We start from the raw sequence: 17,106 nt of genomic DNA on the forward strand, positions 1-17,106 counted from the left end.
TATTTTATTCCAGTATAGTTAACATACAGTGTTATCCTAGTTTCAGGTGTACAATACAGCGATTCAACACTTTCATACATCACCCAGTGCTCATCATGAGTGCACTCCTTAATCCCCATCATTATTTAACCCAAACCAGCTCCCTGCCAGCTCCCCTCTGGTAACCATCAGTTGTTCTCTATAGTTAAGAATCTGTTTCTGGTTTGTCTTTCTCTTTTTTTTCTTCCTTTGCTCATTTGTTTTGTTTCTTAACTTCTACACACGACTGAAATCATATGGTATTTGTCTTTCTGTGACTGACTTATTTCCCTTAGCATTATACTCTCTAGCTCTGTCCATGTTGTTGCAAATGGCAAGATTTCAATTTTCTATGGCTGAATAATATTCCAACGACTGGACTACTGGAATATTATTGCACATACCACTTCTTTATCCTTTCAACTATCAATGGACACTAGGCTGCTTCCGTAATTTGGCTATTGTAAATAATGCTGCTATAAACATGGAGGTGCATGTACCCCTCTGAATTAGTGTTTTCGTATCTTGGGGGTAAATACCTAGTAGGGTTATTACTGAATCATAGGGTAGTTCTATTTTTAACTTTTTAAGGAAACTCCATACTGTTTTCCACCAGTTTGCATTCCCACCAACAGTGCAGGAGGGTTCCCTTTTCTCCACATCCTCGCCAATACTTGTTTTTTGTGTTGATTTTAGCAATCTTACAGGCATTAAGTGATATCTCATTGTAATTCGGATTTGCATTTCCTTGATGATAAGTGATGCTGAGCATCTTTTCATGCATCTGCTGGCCATCTGGATGTCTTCTGTACAGAAATGCCTATTAATTTCTTCTGCCCATTTTTAATCAGATTATGTTTTTTGGGTGTTGAGTTGTATAATTGCTTTATGTATTTTGGATACTAACCCTTTATCAGATATAAGAAACTTGAGCTTAAGTAAATTAAATGACCACTACACTTTCCTCCAAAAAATTATCAGTATGTGGAAGAACTAGGTTGCATAGGGTCTGAATTCCAAGTTCAGTGCTTTCTGCAAAACTATTCCTGGACTCTAAAAAATAAAAGTCTTGGGAAGTAATTTCCTCTTTAATATTATTATTTATGCCTATTAAAAATTAATCTTGTTAATATTACTTAATCTTGTTCTTACAAAAAAAGAAAAATAAAAACAATCAGTATCAATTCCATGAAGAGTATTACCTCAAACCACTGTAATTAGAATTCTTAAAGACAAATTAGAGTAGACACACCTAATAACTGAAAAGTTTGCATGAACTTACTTTGACACTTCAACTTTTAGTTCCATTTCACTCTTCTCTAATTCTAGAATCCGTTGCCTGTCAGCATCACTTACTGTCTTGCTCACACTATCAGCTAATTCATCTCTTAACATCTGTTCCACCTTCTGTGCTTCCAAATTGATTTTGGTAAGCTAAGAAAAAGTAACAAAAAAAAGTTCAGATGTATCAGTTTTTGGTGAGGTTTTCCCTTTCAATTTAGCTTTTACCATACTGCAGTTCTCTTTACTTGGCATTAGTCAAGTCATACTGAATTGGGTGTGATGAAATACTAAGAATAGATTGACGAGGGTAAAGAGAAAGAGTCAGAAACAGATTATAAAACTCTGGTTATACACCAACCCACCAAAAGTCATTTATATTAGACAACTCACAGTCTAATATTTGAATCTCTGATTTTCTTAAATTTGTTTGAAATGTGGTATTCACATTATACTTTACTTCAATTAAATCATCTATAAATAAATATGAGTTAATAAAATCTTATTAACATATTTAGAGACTCAGTTAAAATAAACAAAATGAGATATGTCTAAAAAATATACTAATTCTCAAAGTAAACATTTCAAGAGTTCTTTTTCATCATTAATTGTTGAATATTTGCAGAATTATTTACTGCCAATTCAATATTTCTGACCATGTCAAAAAAGTCTAAAACTTACTATTAAAATGTAAAGTCCTGAGAGTAGAGATTACTGCCTATTTTGTTTCCTACCCTAACACCAGCCCCCATACAGTGTCCAGCATGTGACAGGCACTCAATAAATATTTGTTAAATGAACAATGGTAGTGGAAGGCAACATCATTATTAAGCAAATAATACCTTTTTGCATTAACTCTAATGTAATGCTGATGAGAAATAAGAACTCATTTACAGAAATACCTTTTTCTTTTTAAACATTTCAGATTTAAAAATACATCTTTTATTCTTTTATTTATACATTACATGAAACACAAGCACTATACTAATATGTTACTTCAGAAATACAAACTAATCTCTCACAAAATACAATGCCTAACATGACTAATTCTTACTCTAATTGCATGATAAAAATTATATCAAACCTCAGCAAATTTGGTTTCCAATTCAAAATTACGTTCTTCCATTTGCTTTAGTGAAGTCCTTACATGTTCATACATTTTTTGAGAGTGTTCAGCCCGCTGCCTTTCATTTAATTCCTTCATCTCCAGCATAGTGATTTTTTTGGAAATAGAAACAATTTCACTGTTGGTTATTGATTTCTTTGCCTTATCCATGTTCGATTCATTTCCTATATGCAACAATAAGAAGTCAATCTCAAGCCGTTACCAAAATCGTATCCCAAATATTTTAGCCATCATAGATAAGGATGCAACAACACAGTTCCATAGAAAACACATGAGCCTTATGAATTATGACTACCCTGTATTCCAGTCTTAGCTCTATTCCTGTTTGGATACTGCCTATCCCATTTCATCTCTCTGGAACTTGTTTCTTCATCAGTCAAATGATAATAAAAATTATTCCTCATAGAAATTTAGGAATTTCTAGAGGGAATCCAGCACTTATTAAAGAGAGATAGCGTAAAATGAACAGAGAACTTACCACAATTGTATGTATACTCTTTTTTTATATCTTAGGATATAAGATACCTTCTTTCATGTAGAAGCTACATGGAAGTCAATTTGCTTTTAATCTCTTAATGAATTAAAAATTGCATTTCTGAAAATAGCTTATTTTAGATAATGTTAGGCCCAATGTTAGGTTTCACTAACGTACTACATGTCCCAATTATCAATTTAAAAAAACAGCTCTATTTTGTAACAGGAATCTTAAATAGCATTAGAGCTCTAAGGTCTAGAAAACAAACATACAAAAATACTTTATCCAAAGGAGCAAATTTATCTGAAAATTATAAAGCACAATGCTAGTAAGATAAAAAAAATATTTAAATGCCATAAACTAGGATAACCATTTGACAAACTAACATGGAAAACCCTAGCAGGAGCCACAAAGGTTTTAATATCCTGTGAGACAATAATATCTCTGTTAGATATACCTGAAGATGTTCACTGCAGCACCATAAGCAATTGCAAAAATAAGAAAACCTAGTGATTTAATCACTGAAATGGTAAGATATTGCATGAATACTTGTATGTATAAGAAGACGAATAAAACAGAAATATTTTGACATCTACTAAGTGAATATAGTATGTAATGTTAAATATAGTTTAAAGTATATATTTTTCCATTAGAGTCATGCTTACACTTTATTTATTTATTTAAGTTTTTATTTAAATTCCCGTTAGTTAACACACAGTGTAATATTAGTTTCAGGGATACAATATAGTGATTCAACACTTCCACACAATACCCAGTGCTCATGTAAACATGGATAAGGTGATACAAAAAATAATAATAGTCAAACTCTGGGCTATATAAATTCTTTTCAAAATTTTTTTGCCTTTTATGGTGACCTTTTAATTTGAATATATCAAATGATACATTCCCAAGAGAACTTTACACACAGTGGAAAATTCCCAATACTACCACTAAAATATAGATATTTAAAAATCATCACCAGTCTTGATTGTTATTTAAATGGTTCAAAATAGCTAATGCTTAGTCATAATTTTTTAACATATATGATTTCACTAGGACTAAATCTAATTAAATAACTAAAAACCAAATTTTGGTAGAGATTAGCACAAGATATTACACATCAACTGCCTGCTAAATTAAACTGTGAGGCAGAGTTCATTTTTATCAAAATACTTCCTTTGCACCTAATCGAGAAAAGGAACTATAAATGAAAAATACTCACTATTAGCTCTTCATCACTTTATATTATCAGAGTCCTAATACTTACCTAATTTAGTTTCTTGCTCCCAGGCTTGTTCGATAGTGTACAGTTTTTCCTTGGTAATCTCCAGTTCTTTATTTATAGACTCCATTTGTTCTTTTAGGGATGCATTTTCACACTGAATAAAACAGAAACGTCACTGCGAAATTACATTGTAATTCAGACTAATACCACAGCAGTGATATTGCCTTAACTTTATATAGTATCTCCTAAAACTCACCATCCAGTTTTTTTGTAAACAAAATTAGGAGCTCCCCTACATGTAATATATACATACACACACACACACACACACACACACACACAGACATACACACATACATACAGAAAATATTATTTGAAAATAATCATCAAAATCCCGTGTATCCGATCTGTGGCTTCTGAGCATTAGCTTCTGCCGCGTGCATCTTGGCCAAGCTAGAACACTTAGAACTTCACAACCTGCACAATGAAGGTTGCTCACTTCCCTGTTTCACACAGATAGTTACTGAGCATCCGGCGTGCTATCAGTGAGGTGCTGCATGTCCACGGTAAAAAGAAACACAAGATTCTGGCCTTCCCAGGCCTCACCATTTGGTGTCCGTGGTTATGTGTGTGTGGCGGGTGTAAGGGAGGGTGTGGAAGGCAGCACATGGCGAACAGGTAAGCAAAGAAAACAATCATTAAAAATATAAAGATCCAGAAAGATACAGAGTAGGGACCCAGAGAAAAACAAAAGGAGTCAAATGAAGATAAAGTGGTTAAAGAAGAGGTGGTATTTAAGCTGAAAGCAAAAGTATTAGAAGGAGCCAGTCTTGAGAAGAAACCAGCCAGGGGAAGAGCTGATGTACTGACAAACCCGGAAGCTCTGATGGAGGACCGAGTTTGGGGTGCTAGCAGACTTGAGCACCGTCAGCAAAAATAACAGCGAAGAGTGCTCTGAGGGACAGTGGGAGAGAGAACAGGGGGCCATACTGGGCCAGGCATGGTATGTCAAGATAAGGAACTGGAATTTAACTTAATATATAGTAGGAAACCATTTAAAGATTTTGAGGAGGAAGTTTTCAAGAATCATTCTGAAGGCAATGCAGAGAATAAATAAAGGAATACACAGGGAAATCAGAAATTAAGATGATATCATAAAGGCCTGATGAATAGGGTCCTAGTGGTGAAGATGGAGAAAAGAGGACACAATGAATGAATTATATTCGGGAAATAAAAACGGCAGGGGAGAGGAATGACTAGAAAGCAACTCTAAGGTTGCCTTCCCTAAGCAGGTAACAGTAGTGCATACTGAAACAGAAAAGACTATGTGAGAAGAACAGATGTCAGGAGATGATTTTGGATATGTTAAATTTGAGATCCCACTAAAACAGGAGTAAAGCAGGTAATTCCATTACAGCACTGAGAAGTCAGGCTGGACACATAAATGTAGGAGTTGGCACATAAAGTTAATATGCTCATTTTTTCTTTGTTTTAACAAACCGAATGCTTACTATGTGTCAGGTATTCTAAGCCCTGGACTTTAATGATAAACAAATCTATCCTAGAACTTGTGTTTTGGTGGGGGGGGGGTAGTTGGAAAAGAAGCCAATATATAACACAATGTCAGGTAATATGTGTTATGAAGAATGGTGAAACAGGATAATGAGGTTTTCTTTAAAGTAGATGTTACAATAAAAAGAAAAGCAAAGTAAGGGAATGAAATATGACTTTCCGGTAACAGGCATAATTACAACCTGGTCTAGGTAGTGTAAATACATAGAAAAACGACAAAAGAGGGATTAGAGTGTTTTAAACATCTTTTTACCCTTTTTTCTCTTACTTCCTGACTTTCAAGGAGAACTTTGGTCTTGCTCCAGATCCTATTCTCAGCCCCCCACCTTGGCAGTGCATGCATGCACCCTTTTACCACCTCCTCTCCAACCTTCAATTGTTCTCTCCCTATTCGCTCTAAATTTTCTTTCTCTCTCCCCTCAAACTACATTGGTCTCCTTTATTTAAAAGGAAAAAAGTTGATAAAACAAATCTTCCTCTCGGGGGCGCCTGGGTTGAGCGTCTGCCTTCAGCTCTGGGCGTGATCCCGGCGTTATGGGATCGAGCCCCACATCAGGCTCCTCCACTATGAGCCTGCTTCTTCCTCTCCCACTCCCCCTGCTTGTGTTCCCTCTCTCGCTGGCTGTCTCTATCTGTCGAATAAATAAATAAAATCTTTAAAAAAAAAAAATCTTCCTCTCGATTCTAACTTAGCCCACATCTCTTTCTCTTTTCTTCTGTCATCAAATTTCTAGTTGGTTTTTGCATTTCCTTATCACCCACTCTCTTTATTTTCTGAAACTTGATTTTCATCACCTTTACTCTCAAGAACTTCACTCTCAAAAGGCATCAATGATTTCCTAATCACCACATCTGATGACCTTGGCACCCATGGCTCTACACCATTAATCACTCTCTCAAGGTCAACATTTATCAGCTTTAACTGTGTGCCATACAGGAGGCACTAAACACACAAACATGAATTAAGTCGAGTTCCTGATATCAAGAAGCTTATATTCTAGTCGGGGATGCAGACGTATCAAACACTCACGTGATACAAATAGCAGAACCAGGTAGGTACAAGACAGAGAACTAATATAAACAGAGGGACTTTGTTCTATAAAGAAAAATGCTTTTGAAAAAAAAAAAAAAGATAATGTCTGAACAAAGTTTTAAGCATGAATAGAATTCACTGAGCACGTAAGCTGAGAGAGGGGGGAGAGCTTTCTAGACAAGGAAACAGCAGGTGTGAAAAAACATATCTAGGAAAAAACACTGTGTTCCAGAAAGCTGGTAGTACAGTGTCAAAAACCTAAATTGTAAAAGTACTCAGAGCATCACAGGAGATGACATGAGGTAAGGGGGGGCTAATCACGAAAGGAATTTGACTTTTATTCTTCAAGTGACTGGCAGCTGTTGATAGGTTTGAAGCAGGGTGTCCCATGGTCAGGTTCATGTTTAGAATAATCATTGTGGTGGCAGTAAGGGGGAGGTAACACGGGAGACAGGGATTGGAGTAATGGCTACCACAATACACATAATAAAGAATAAAACTAAGACACTGACAACAGGGACAAATATATATTCAGAATTATAATCGAGATGTGGGAAGAAGAAGGGATACAACACAAATGCAATTTTTTTTTAATTTTAAGGAAAGATGAAAAATATTCTTTGGAAAAACAGATAAATAAAGGTTAAAAATTACTTATTGGTATGTTATCTACATAACACATTTCTTACATAGGATTTTTAAATGTTTCAGAGGAAGAGGACAAAAGGCATGAAAGATGAGGAAAAAGTAAAATAAATTATTACCACACCTAGATATTGAACATTTTCTATAAAAATTAACATAATCATCTCTCTTTAGCAATACCAGTAGAAAGTAAACTGATCATGATTACTTATAGTTAGTATTAATAAATAACTCAGATAATTTTGTAGGAATCATTCAAAGCTATATACAATGACATTCGGGTGTTTTACTGATTGCGTCCCTCTACACAAGTACAATCTATGAAGCCTCAAAATTAGACCTCACTCCTGTCCTAGGAGAGGATCACAAAAGAGAATAAGTCAAAAGACATAAGCTCCTATTTCTGAAGAGGAAGATGAACAAATCAGGAGCTGGTTTTGCCTACTGTTAAACGTATAGTCAAGTGGCTAGAAGAGAACTACAAAGGGTTCTGGGCCACATTCACATACTATTTGAATGAAACTTATAATACTTCATCCTATTTTTCTTTTCTGTACAATAAGAAAGGATGGGAATTTCCAGAGCTCATCCATGGTCCAGGAAGAGCCATTCTCAGCTACATCATCCCAAGGAACATAATAAGCCAAGGACTATGAGAAAATAATTTGCACTGGGATCAGGGGGAAGAGAAAGGGATGGGAACTTAATGATGCTTCCTCTTTTGGTTACAATTTCCCTATCTGGTTCATGCCCCTTTTTCTTTTTTAAGTGCCTAGGGAAAAGAGGCTTGATTCAATAAAATTATGCAAGTGGACTAAGGGAGGATGGCAGGATGAAGTCATCATTCTGCACCTACCGGTATCACCCAAGAAAAACAGCTAATATTACAAGGTTCAAGGACCACATAAACTTACCTCTAAGTGTTCCAACTTATTTGTTCTTTGAACCAGCATATTATCTTTTTGCAAGATGTCCCTGTACTTTGCAGTCAATTCATTGTATTGTTTATTGGCCAATTCTAGTTCAGACAAAGAAACACTATTATCTATAACTTTTTGGAGAGCTGCAATCTTGAAAATGGCCATTTCCTATATAAACAAGGATACACTGAGTTACGTTGGTGTATTTTTTTTCTGGTGAAGTATAAGATAGTACAGCTAAAAGCAAAACAGATTTTAGAATCATTTTTTAGAAAAAGATTTCTCATGTATTAAAAATATTACAATAATTAATTTCTTTCATATAAGAATATTACTTAGAAATTTTAAATAAGAATAAAAATAAAGGGAATTCTTTCACAACTATCACAGTGAAATGAAATTCAATTAATTTCAGAAAAGCACAATACACAGCAGCAAGAAAATATATCACTCAGAATGTATCTCTGGATGGGTTTTCTAAATTTCATAAGATTAAAAAAAATTAGCCTTTAGTTAGCTGAATGGCAAAATTAGCATCACCACATTATGATTTAGCTATTTCTGCTTATTACAGTTATACAGAGAAGCTTTGTAGTAAGAGAAAACCTTTTGGTCACATGAAGGAAACAATACTTGATGAGAAAAAAATTTTTCTCGATCATAGCTATCTCTAATAAATAATATGAAAGGCTTTAAGTTACTTATTTCATGTTCTACTCATCAGCTATACAACTATAAAAAGTCACTACTCAAAGACACTGTATTAACACTAAGAAGAAATATCTGAACTTTCATTTCTCTCTAAAGTAAGTTGATGAAGTAGTACAAGGAATAACCAAATTTATAAAGTGAGGAAGATAAAGAATTTACGGTTAAAATTTCTTCTAAGTACAGTAATGAGGAAAAAATATTTGTAATAGTGCTTCACATCTCATTTTGACAGCTTCTCTTTTCCATCTAAGTAAGAACACATTATTCTACCTTACCCTTGGAGTTTGGTTTCACACTTTCTTTGGATGGGGAGGAGTTTCCTATTTCCAATCCCCTAAAAATGCACCAGCCCCCAAATCCAGGTTGAACAATCAGGTTGAGAGAAGCATTCTAGTTCTTCTTTCCCTTCTATCTCACACACTAGCTATATGTGTAATACTCCAAGAAAAACACAAAAACATTTCTTAAGACTCAAAATTTCCTGATTACATGTCCACATAAAAATAGCTTTCATTATTCAACAAGTCCCTTTTTGCATCAGGGTTCAGCTTAAAGATCACATTGAAAATAAGTTTGTTAGCATGACAATTTCACCTATTACTATTTTTAAAAGCGAATAGTAAGGAAATCAACTTCATTTTAATTCTACTTTGAATTATTTTGTGTTTATATGATCCTATGTAAATGTGAACATGTAAACTGCACATGTACATGCTTAAAATAAGCTATCTAAGACAAGATGTAAAGCAAGGTGTAAAAGAGCGCACACAGCATGCACCTTCCTGTGTCTGTTAGTATCTTCAAAAAGAATCATTAAAAGGATCATCAGTTACCTATAGCAAGTAGGGCAGAATGGAGTCAAAGGTATAGGGACAGAAGTAAGATTTCTCTGACTATATGTTTGAAACATGCAAATGTTTTATATATTCAAATCAATTAAAGAAAAGAAAACAAAAGTAACCTCTGAGTTTGAAAACAAATGCAAAACAAATGAGCCAAACTATATATTAAATTTATAGGATAACCACACAAAGAAAATTATTTCAATTTACTGTAGAATATATTACCTTGACTATACATCCCACTGAAAGTTATTCTAAAGAAAATAAGAACTATAAAGAAATTTTAAACTAAATCTGGTAGCATTGCTGCTGTTGTTAATACCAATGCAAGATTATCATCAAATTAATGTGTTATATATATATTTTTTAAAGATTTTATTTATTTATTTATTTGACAGAGAGAGAGGCAGCCAGCGAGAGAGGGAACACAAGCAGGGGGAGTGGAAGAGGAAGAAGCAGGCTCCCACCAGAAGAGCCTGATGCGGGGCTTGATCCCAGAACTCTGGGACACACCCTGAGCCGAAGGCAGATGCTTAACGACTGCGCCACCCAGGCGCCCCTAATGTGTTATATTAATATGAATCCTAATATTATAGGCTAGAGCGATTATTTTAATGTTAATAACAGATTTCCATGTAAGAAAAAGAAAATATGAGTACAAAAATCAAAGGTTAATAACAACTCCATACCCTTTCCTAACCCCATTATATTAAATCTGAATTGGAGATAACAGTATGAACTCATGGTTTAAGTATACACATATTTTCCTCATTTGTCCACTGAAAGGGACCAGCAGCAATGAAACTGCAAGAACAGTAATATCTAGTGACCAGTTTTTGGTACCCACTAAAAAAAAATCAGAGTTCTTTAGAGTAATGATTTATTCCAAATCTGGATCAAAGTATGTAAGGTGAATCTTGAACATCCTGTGCCAGAAAACAAACCAACATTTGAAGCTTGGTTCAAAGACTACCGGATTCTTGTCAACAGGCAACAAGAGACGGCTTTAAAGGGCTCCAACTGGCCAAAATTAAGACTAACAAATAACAACTAAGTGTGTGAGTCTAATGATACTGAAAGAAGAAAAAGCTGGGGAGGTCAGGCAAACAGATACAAGTAGAGTATACCAACTCTGATTTCTCAAGACTAGTCATTAAAAGAAAGAATGAAACTTTTATCTTGTCTTTCTAGTAGGAACTATACTTCAAGATAACCGAACAGGCTGGGTTGATGAGGAAAAGCTCTTTATTTTACAAAAGCCTGTTGGCTAATACACGTAGAAAACATGCAACATGCAACTCCTAATGAAATAACTGAGTCGGGTAACGACAATCATCAGTGGATACTAAAGCCAATAGGAGGACTGGTAAAGAACTGGTTATTTGCATGGTACCAAAATATCACCAGTTAACTAAATCACTTAATAATAGAGATACATGGCTGTTTGCCCCTCAAGACAATAACCACGCATGAAACATGGGACTACCAAACACTCCATCTCTTGAAGTGATGCAACATAAAGTATTACTTATAAAGTACAATGGATTATGGATGGAGTATTCTTACCAAAAATGTTTAACCTGACATACCCAAGGCTTCAAAGCTTTTAGTAAATACAATGAAAAGCGGAATAAGCACAATTACAAAAGAAAATAATCAGGTAAATCTTCAACATTTTTCACAGAGGAAAAGAAACCCGGGAGATTTTATGAATATTAAAGAATCTAAATACAATGCAGGGTGCTTGACTGGATCTTGGGACAACTGAGGAAATGTGAATATGGTCTGGACATTAGATAATGTAAGGCAATTATTGTCCATTTTGTTAGACGTGATAAAATCATTGTGTTATGTAAACAAAAAAAGGCTTTTTTTTTTAGAGATGCACACTAAAATATTCAGGGAAGAAATGTCTACAATTTATTCCTACAAGGAACAGATGAAGCATTTATGGCAGAATGTTAATAAATGATAACTACTAATCCAGGTGATGGCTGTTCATTATACTATCCTCTCTTCCTCATACTTGAAGTTTTTATAGAATCAAAAAAAAAAATCAGATGTACCTTAAATCGTTGCAAACGTCCAATTTTTTCACCAACTTCAGCTTCCATTGCTATCAATTCATTCTTCTGTTTCCCATTTTCTTTCCTAAGCTGTCGCTCCATTTCTACTAAAGTAGTATACTGTCTTATGAGTGACTTTTCATTCACTTGCAGGACTGTGATTTTTCTACTATTTTCTGAAAGTGTTTTTTTCATGTCATTTGAATCCATCTGAAGAGCACTGAGCAAATTCTGCACAAAGACACATTTCTATTACTTGCTGAACATAGCTATCTTGGTTTGTACGATACTGTATACTGATTTTAAAAGAGTTTTACTTACATTATATTCTTTTACTTTTATAGCATCTTGTTGGATTTGATCCTCCAGTTTTTTCTTTTCCTCTTTCACTGTTTCAGATTCTGTTTTCCAGGTCTCCTTTTCACTTAAAAAAAATAAAAATAACAATATAATAAACCTAATAAAATACGTAACTACTGGAAAACAAGAGGCATCATGGCTACTGGTATCTGATAACAGAGTATCTCAAAATTCCATTCGACAAGGATTTAGGTTGGAAGTTCTATTTTTATTAAATAAATGCAGTGTAAAGAAATTATTTTATGAAGTTACTTTCATTATTCCATGAGTCACAACTCTACAACTGTTACAATATAACTGAAGCTGAATTTTATAAAACTTTATTAAAAATAGAAAACAAATAGGAAAATAATCAACATTCCAAACCAATTCTGGAAACCAATTCTCAATATTCTGACCCTACTCTTAAAACTTGAGGTTAGCCAGTTGCAAAATACTTAGAATACAAACAATAGTAGAAATCATTTGACTTAAAAGAAGGTGTGTAAGACACTGTTCCTTACCCAAGAGACATTTTACAGTCACCTGCAATCTGGCTGGCATAAACAAATTACAGTGGCATCACTCTCTTTGCCAGTGAATGGCTGAGACTTGAACATATGACTTGGACAGCTCATTGGACCAATTCTGGCTAATGTGATCTGAGTCAAAGTCTGTTCTGCTAGAAGGTTCTGGAAATTTTTTTTTAATCTAAATATAAAAAGTTGTGTGGGGGAAAAAAAAACGCCTCTTCTAGAAGACAGTGTGCATGGTTCCCTTTTCTTTGAACTCCTGAAACTATTTTATAAACCATAATAGGAGATTATGACAACCGATAACACTGCCTACCCTATAATTAGCTTTGGGGTTCTTGTTAGACCACATAATTACCCTTTGTGTTTAAATCACCTTTGATCTGGTATTCTAATGACTTCTAAGAAAATTATTTGGTTGATACAGATGAAATAGAGATAAGGAAAAACATATCAGTTACCAATGAAAATATATCAATGACACTGATGATGAAGAATGATGCTAATGGCTGACATTTACAAAATGTTCATATCTGAGCATTTTCATATGCAATTCAATTAGATTTTGTAACAACCCTATGAAAAAGGCATTACTATCTCAGAAATTTATAGATAAGGAAACTAAGACATAAAATAGAAGGGAAGAGGCACGAAGGAAGGGTAAAACAAAATATCTAAGTATTTTCTTACATTTCTTTCATCATTAATAAGAATATGCTGCAATTATATTATAAAGTTTTGCTAACATTTATACCTTAGATATTCCTTATATAATAAGCTTTGCTGATGACGAATTACTGCAAATTTTCTGTTATAGTCTTCAAGAGAATCTTCTAAATTCTTTAATTTATTTTCTTTACATTCTAGTTCCTAAAAATTGGTTTAGAAATAAGAATGAAAAAAGAAATCAGAATATATTTTAAATTGGAAATTATAAATTCATACTCTGACAAGATTATAGAAAAATATATAAAAGAGAATATAGTTACCAAATCCATTAGCAGCACAGATAATTTCTATAACATCTGGAACATCTTAGTTAAAGGCATATGGAAGGAGGCAATATGTATAAAGAGAAGTACTATAAACCTGGTAAAATTATTTGTATCATATTTGATAGTTTAGGAACCATGTAAATTATCAGATCCAGTGGTTATAAACTTCCTCTAGTCACTGAGCCTCACATACCCTTTTGGGAACATATTTGTTCATGCCTCCATTCAAACAACCCTTATTTTAACCTTTCCAATTACTTCATTCTATAGACAAAGAAACAGACTTAGAAAGATTAACTCAACATTAAAAAGCTCATTAAAACGACAGTTGGTAGCCATTGCTGAACACATATGGCAAGACTGGCGTGGGTACCTTACATACATGCAAATCCAACACTTAACAAGTTAGGTCATGTGTGGCTCTGAAGGCCTTGGCTATATCTATCACTTTCAGGACTGGGAGTCCAAGTACGTGTTTCGCCACTATGAACAGGTTTTCAGATTCCCAACTGGTGCTCTCTAATCTACCACAATGCCTCTCATATGTTTTTTATATAAAGATTGAAAAAAAAATTAATGTTATCTGAAGCAACACGACAATGCCATACTACCATTACTTGTTGACACTGTTTCTATACTACAGAAGAGAATTCATAGAGTGCTAAAGTTATATAATCATAATTCAAGTATATTCACAAAGGGATCGTCTAGGAGATGGAAACAGTAGTGCTTATAATAAAAAACATTTTCATTGATTCCAAACACATTTTTGTAATTATATTTCAAATGAACATGATGTTATGGACATTCACACTTCAAATGAAATAATGCGAAGTATCTCTCATTAGACCGTGCATAATGACCACAATATAGGCAGCAAAACTGACAAACACAGGGGAGCACTACCCTTTCTAAAGCAGTAATGATTAACTAACATAAGTTTAAAGGGAAGAAATAAATGAAAGGCAATTTGATTTAAAAACTTTTTCTTGTGGTTAAAACAAAAAAGGAACAATTTTAATCATTTCACTAAATATTGTATCAGACTTTATTCACTTAAATTGCTTTTCCAACCAGCACTAAAAAAAAGTGCTGTCATTAAGCGTCTGCCTTCGGCTCAGGGCGTGATCCCGGCGTTCTGGGATCGAGTCCCACATCGGGCTCCTCTGCTGGGAGCCTGCTTCTTCCTCTCCCACTCCCCTGCTGTGTACCCTCTCTCGCTGGCTGTCTCTCTGTCACATAAATAAATAAAATCTTAAAAAAAAAAAAAAGTGCTCCCCTATTTATACATTACCACCTTAGCTGCATGTTATTCTACCTGTCAATCATAGATTTCATATGACACATATGTGCACAGATATGTCAGCATGCTTTTTATACAGATGAATGGAATGCCTTTATTCATCAAATTCCATTTAATATCAAAATCCAATAAAAATATATATCAATGATAATATTCTAAGGAATACTCAAAGGAATATATGAAGACTAAATTAAAAAACATGTTATCAATTACTTTTGTTATTCATATGCAAAATTTTTACTACCTGTAAGATACGTATTAAATATTCATTTTGAGAATTAATAATATTGGCACTAGATGGTGCTATCCCATCAGGTAAGTCCACTCCTTTAAAAACAACATTTGATCCTTCTGATTGCCGTAAAAGAATGGTTTCTTTTTCCAGATGATCTATCTGGAAACAAACAGTTCAGAAATGAGAGTCACATCTCTTACAACCAAAGACAAATTGAAAAGCAGGTGACTTTTTCTTCCTACTAAATATTTTTAAAAAGTAATGTATGAATGCCCTACCAGGCATTAATTAAACCATACTCCAAATTATATTTAGAAATACCTAGGTATAGACTTAGAATTTTTGTATTCTTTTATGTTATAAAAGCTATTTATTTCCCACTTATTTAAGAAAAATCCAAAAAGGAGTTTTCTTAATGTTGAATTAATTCAAGCATTTTCTCAGTCTTTTAAAAAAATTAAGTTTCATATTAAGACTATGTTCATAGTGCTCAGCATTTTCTATTATTTGATAATATTCTCACCTTTAAATTTGCTTTTGCCAACTGCTGAGAATAACTGATAGCCTCCTTCCGAGATTCCCTGAGCTCCTGTCTTAATTCTTCATTCCTTCCAGTAAGTTGATCAACTTGGGCTTTCAAATGTAGATTGGCATCAAAGATTCCTTCTGCATTCTTAGATTCTATAGCCTAATATATTTAGATTATATTGAAAAACCATGAAGCAAAATACTAAAATCATAGTAAAGAAAAAAGAACTACCTTTGAAATAAAATTCACATTTAGGCATTTTACTCTTTCCACGGACAGGCATAATAACAAAATTATGCCAAAACCATTCCTTATTTATGAATCTAAATTTATAAAACTCTAGATTAACTTACATCAGTATTACCAAGCATAGTAATTACCTCATTATAACATTTAACAAACATTTAGCTAATTTTAGTAGACTGGTAGACTAGAAAAACAACCGGAAGGGAGTAAGAGGATTAGGGTTCAAATCCTAACCAATTTCTTACTAGCTCAGCAAGTGACTTAAATTCTTTAAACTTAAGTTTCCTTATATTTAAAGAAGAGGAAATAATGTTACATCTGTCTACAAAGTTTTTACACAGTCAAAATGAGATAATTTATATGCAGATACTTTGAAACTATGCAGCATCCATATTTAAAGCATGATCAAAGGAATGAAATAGTTACTACATTTAATTAAGTGAATTTTTCATTGCTCCCTCTCCACACAATTGAAGCATACATAATGAAAAGGCAAAGTATGGTAACAAAGTATAATCCAAAAGGGCTGGATAAGCAAAAACAGTATGTCAAATATTAACATATTATCAAAGAGGCTTCATTGGTCCTAATTCTCCAACAGTGGCATGCATAAATATACAAACATCCCCGTACACATTGACGTAGTACGTACATATAAATATATTTGCATTTTAAAGAAACTATATGTAACAGAACCACTAACTGCAAACTAAAGAAAGCTTCAGAAAAGAAGGCAAAGGCAAAGAAGGTTAGTGATCCAGAGTATAACGTGAGGCAGAAGTTTTATAAAAAGTAAGCTTTTACCCCCAAGAGACCTGGGCAGGGATCATATGGAATAATAAATTATACTAATTCAAAGTGGATAGCAGGAAGACAGAAGTAAGTAGAAGGAGGTACTGTGACAGACATCATGGTGGTCTAGTTGCCTGTCTTGCTGAGAAATAGCACCATGTTGTCTACATGGCCTTTTATTAAAGTGAGATTAAATGGTGATTAGAAGTACTGAAAAATA

General features: G+C 33.8%; 1 protein-coding gene across 1 annotated transcript in view; it reads right to left on the reverse strand.

The window, feature by feature from the left end:
* Positions 1-17,106, reverse strand: part of CEP290 (centrosomal protein 290) — an 81,192-nt gene that overhangs the window by 36,969 nt on the left and 27,117 nt on the right. Inside the window, exons 20-28 of the mRNA XM_040637300.1 lie at positions 15,843-16,007; positions 15,329-15,478; positions 13,541-13,656; positions 12,236-12,338; positions 11,915-12,145; positions 8,290-8,463; positions 4,168-4,279; positions 2,384-2,589; positions 1,301-1,452 (exon numbers count right to left, since the gene is read on the reverse strand). Coding sequence (XP_040493234.1) covers positions 1,301-1,452; positions 2,384-2,589; positions 4,168-4,279; positions 8,290-8,463; positions 11,915-12,145; positions 12,236-12,338; positions 13,541-13,656; positions 15,329-15,478; positions 15,843-16,007 — 1,409 coding nt within the window. The remainder of the gene's footprint in view (positions 1-1,300; positions 1,453-2,383; positions 2,590-4,167; positions 4,280-8,289; positions 8,464-11,914; positions 12,146-12,235; positions 12,339-13,540; positions 13,657-15,328; positions 15,479-15,842; positions 16,008-17,106) is intronic.

Source organism: Ursus maritimus, unplaced genomic scaffold, assembly GCF_017311325.1.
Source record: "Ursus maritimus isolate PB19 unplaced genomic scaffold, ASM1731132v1 scaffold_21, whole genome shotgun sequence".
In the NCBI taxonomy this organism is placed as follows: domain Eukaryota; kingdom Metazoa; phylum Chordata; class Mammalia; order Carnivora; family Ursidae; genus Ursus; species Ursus maritimus.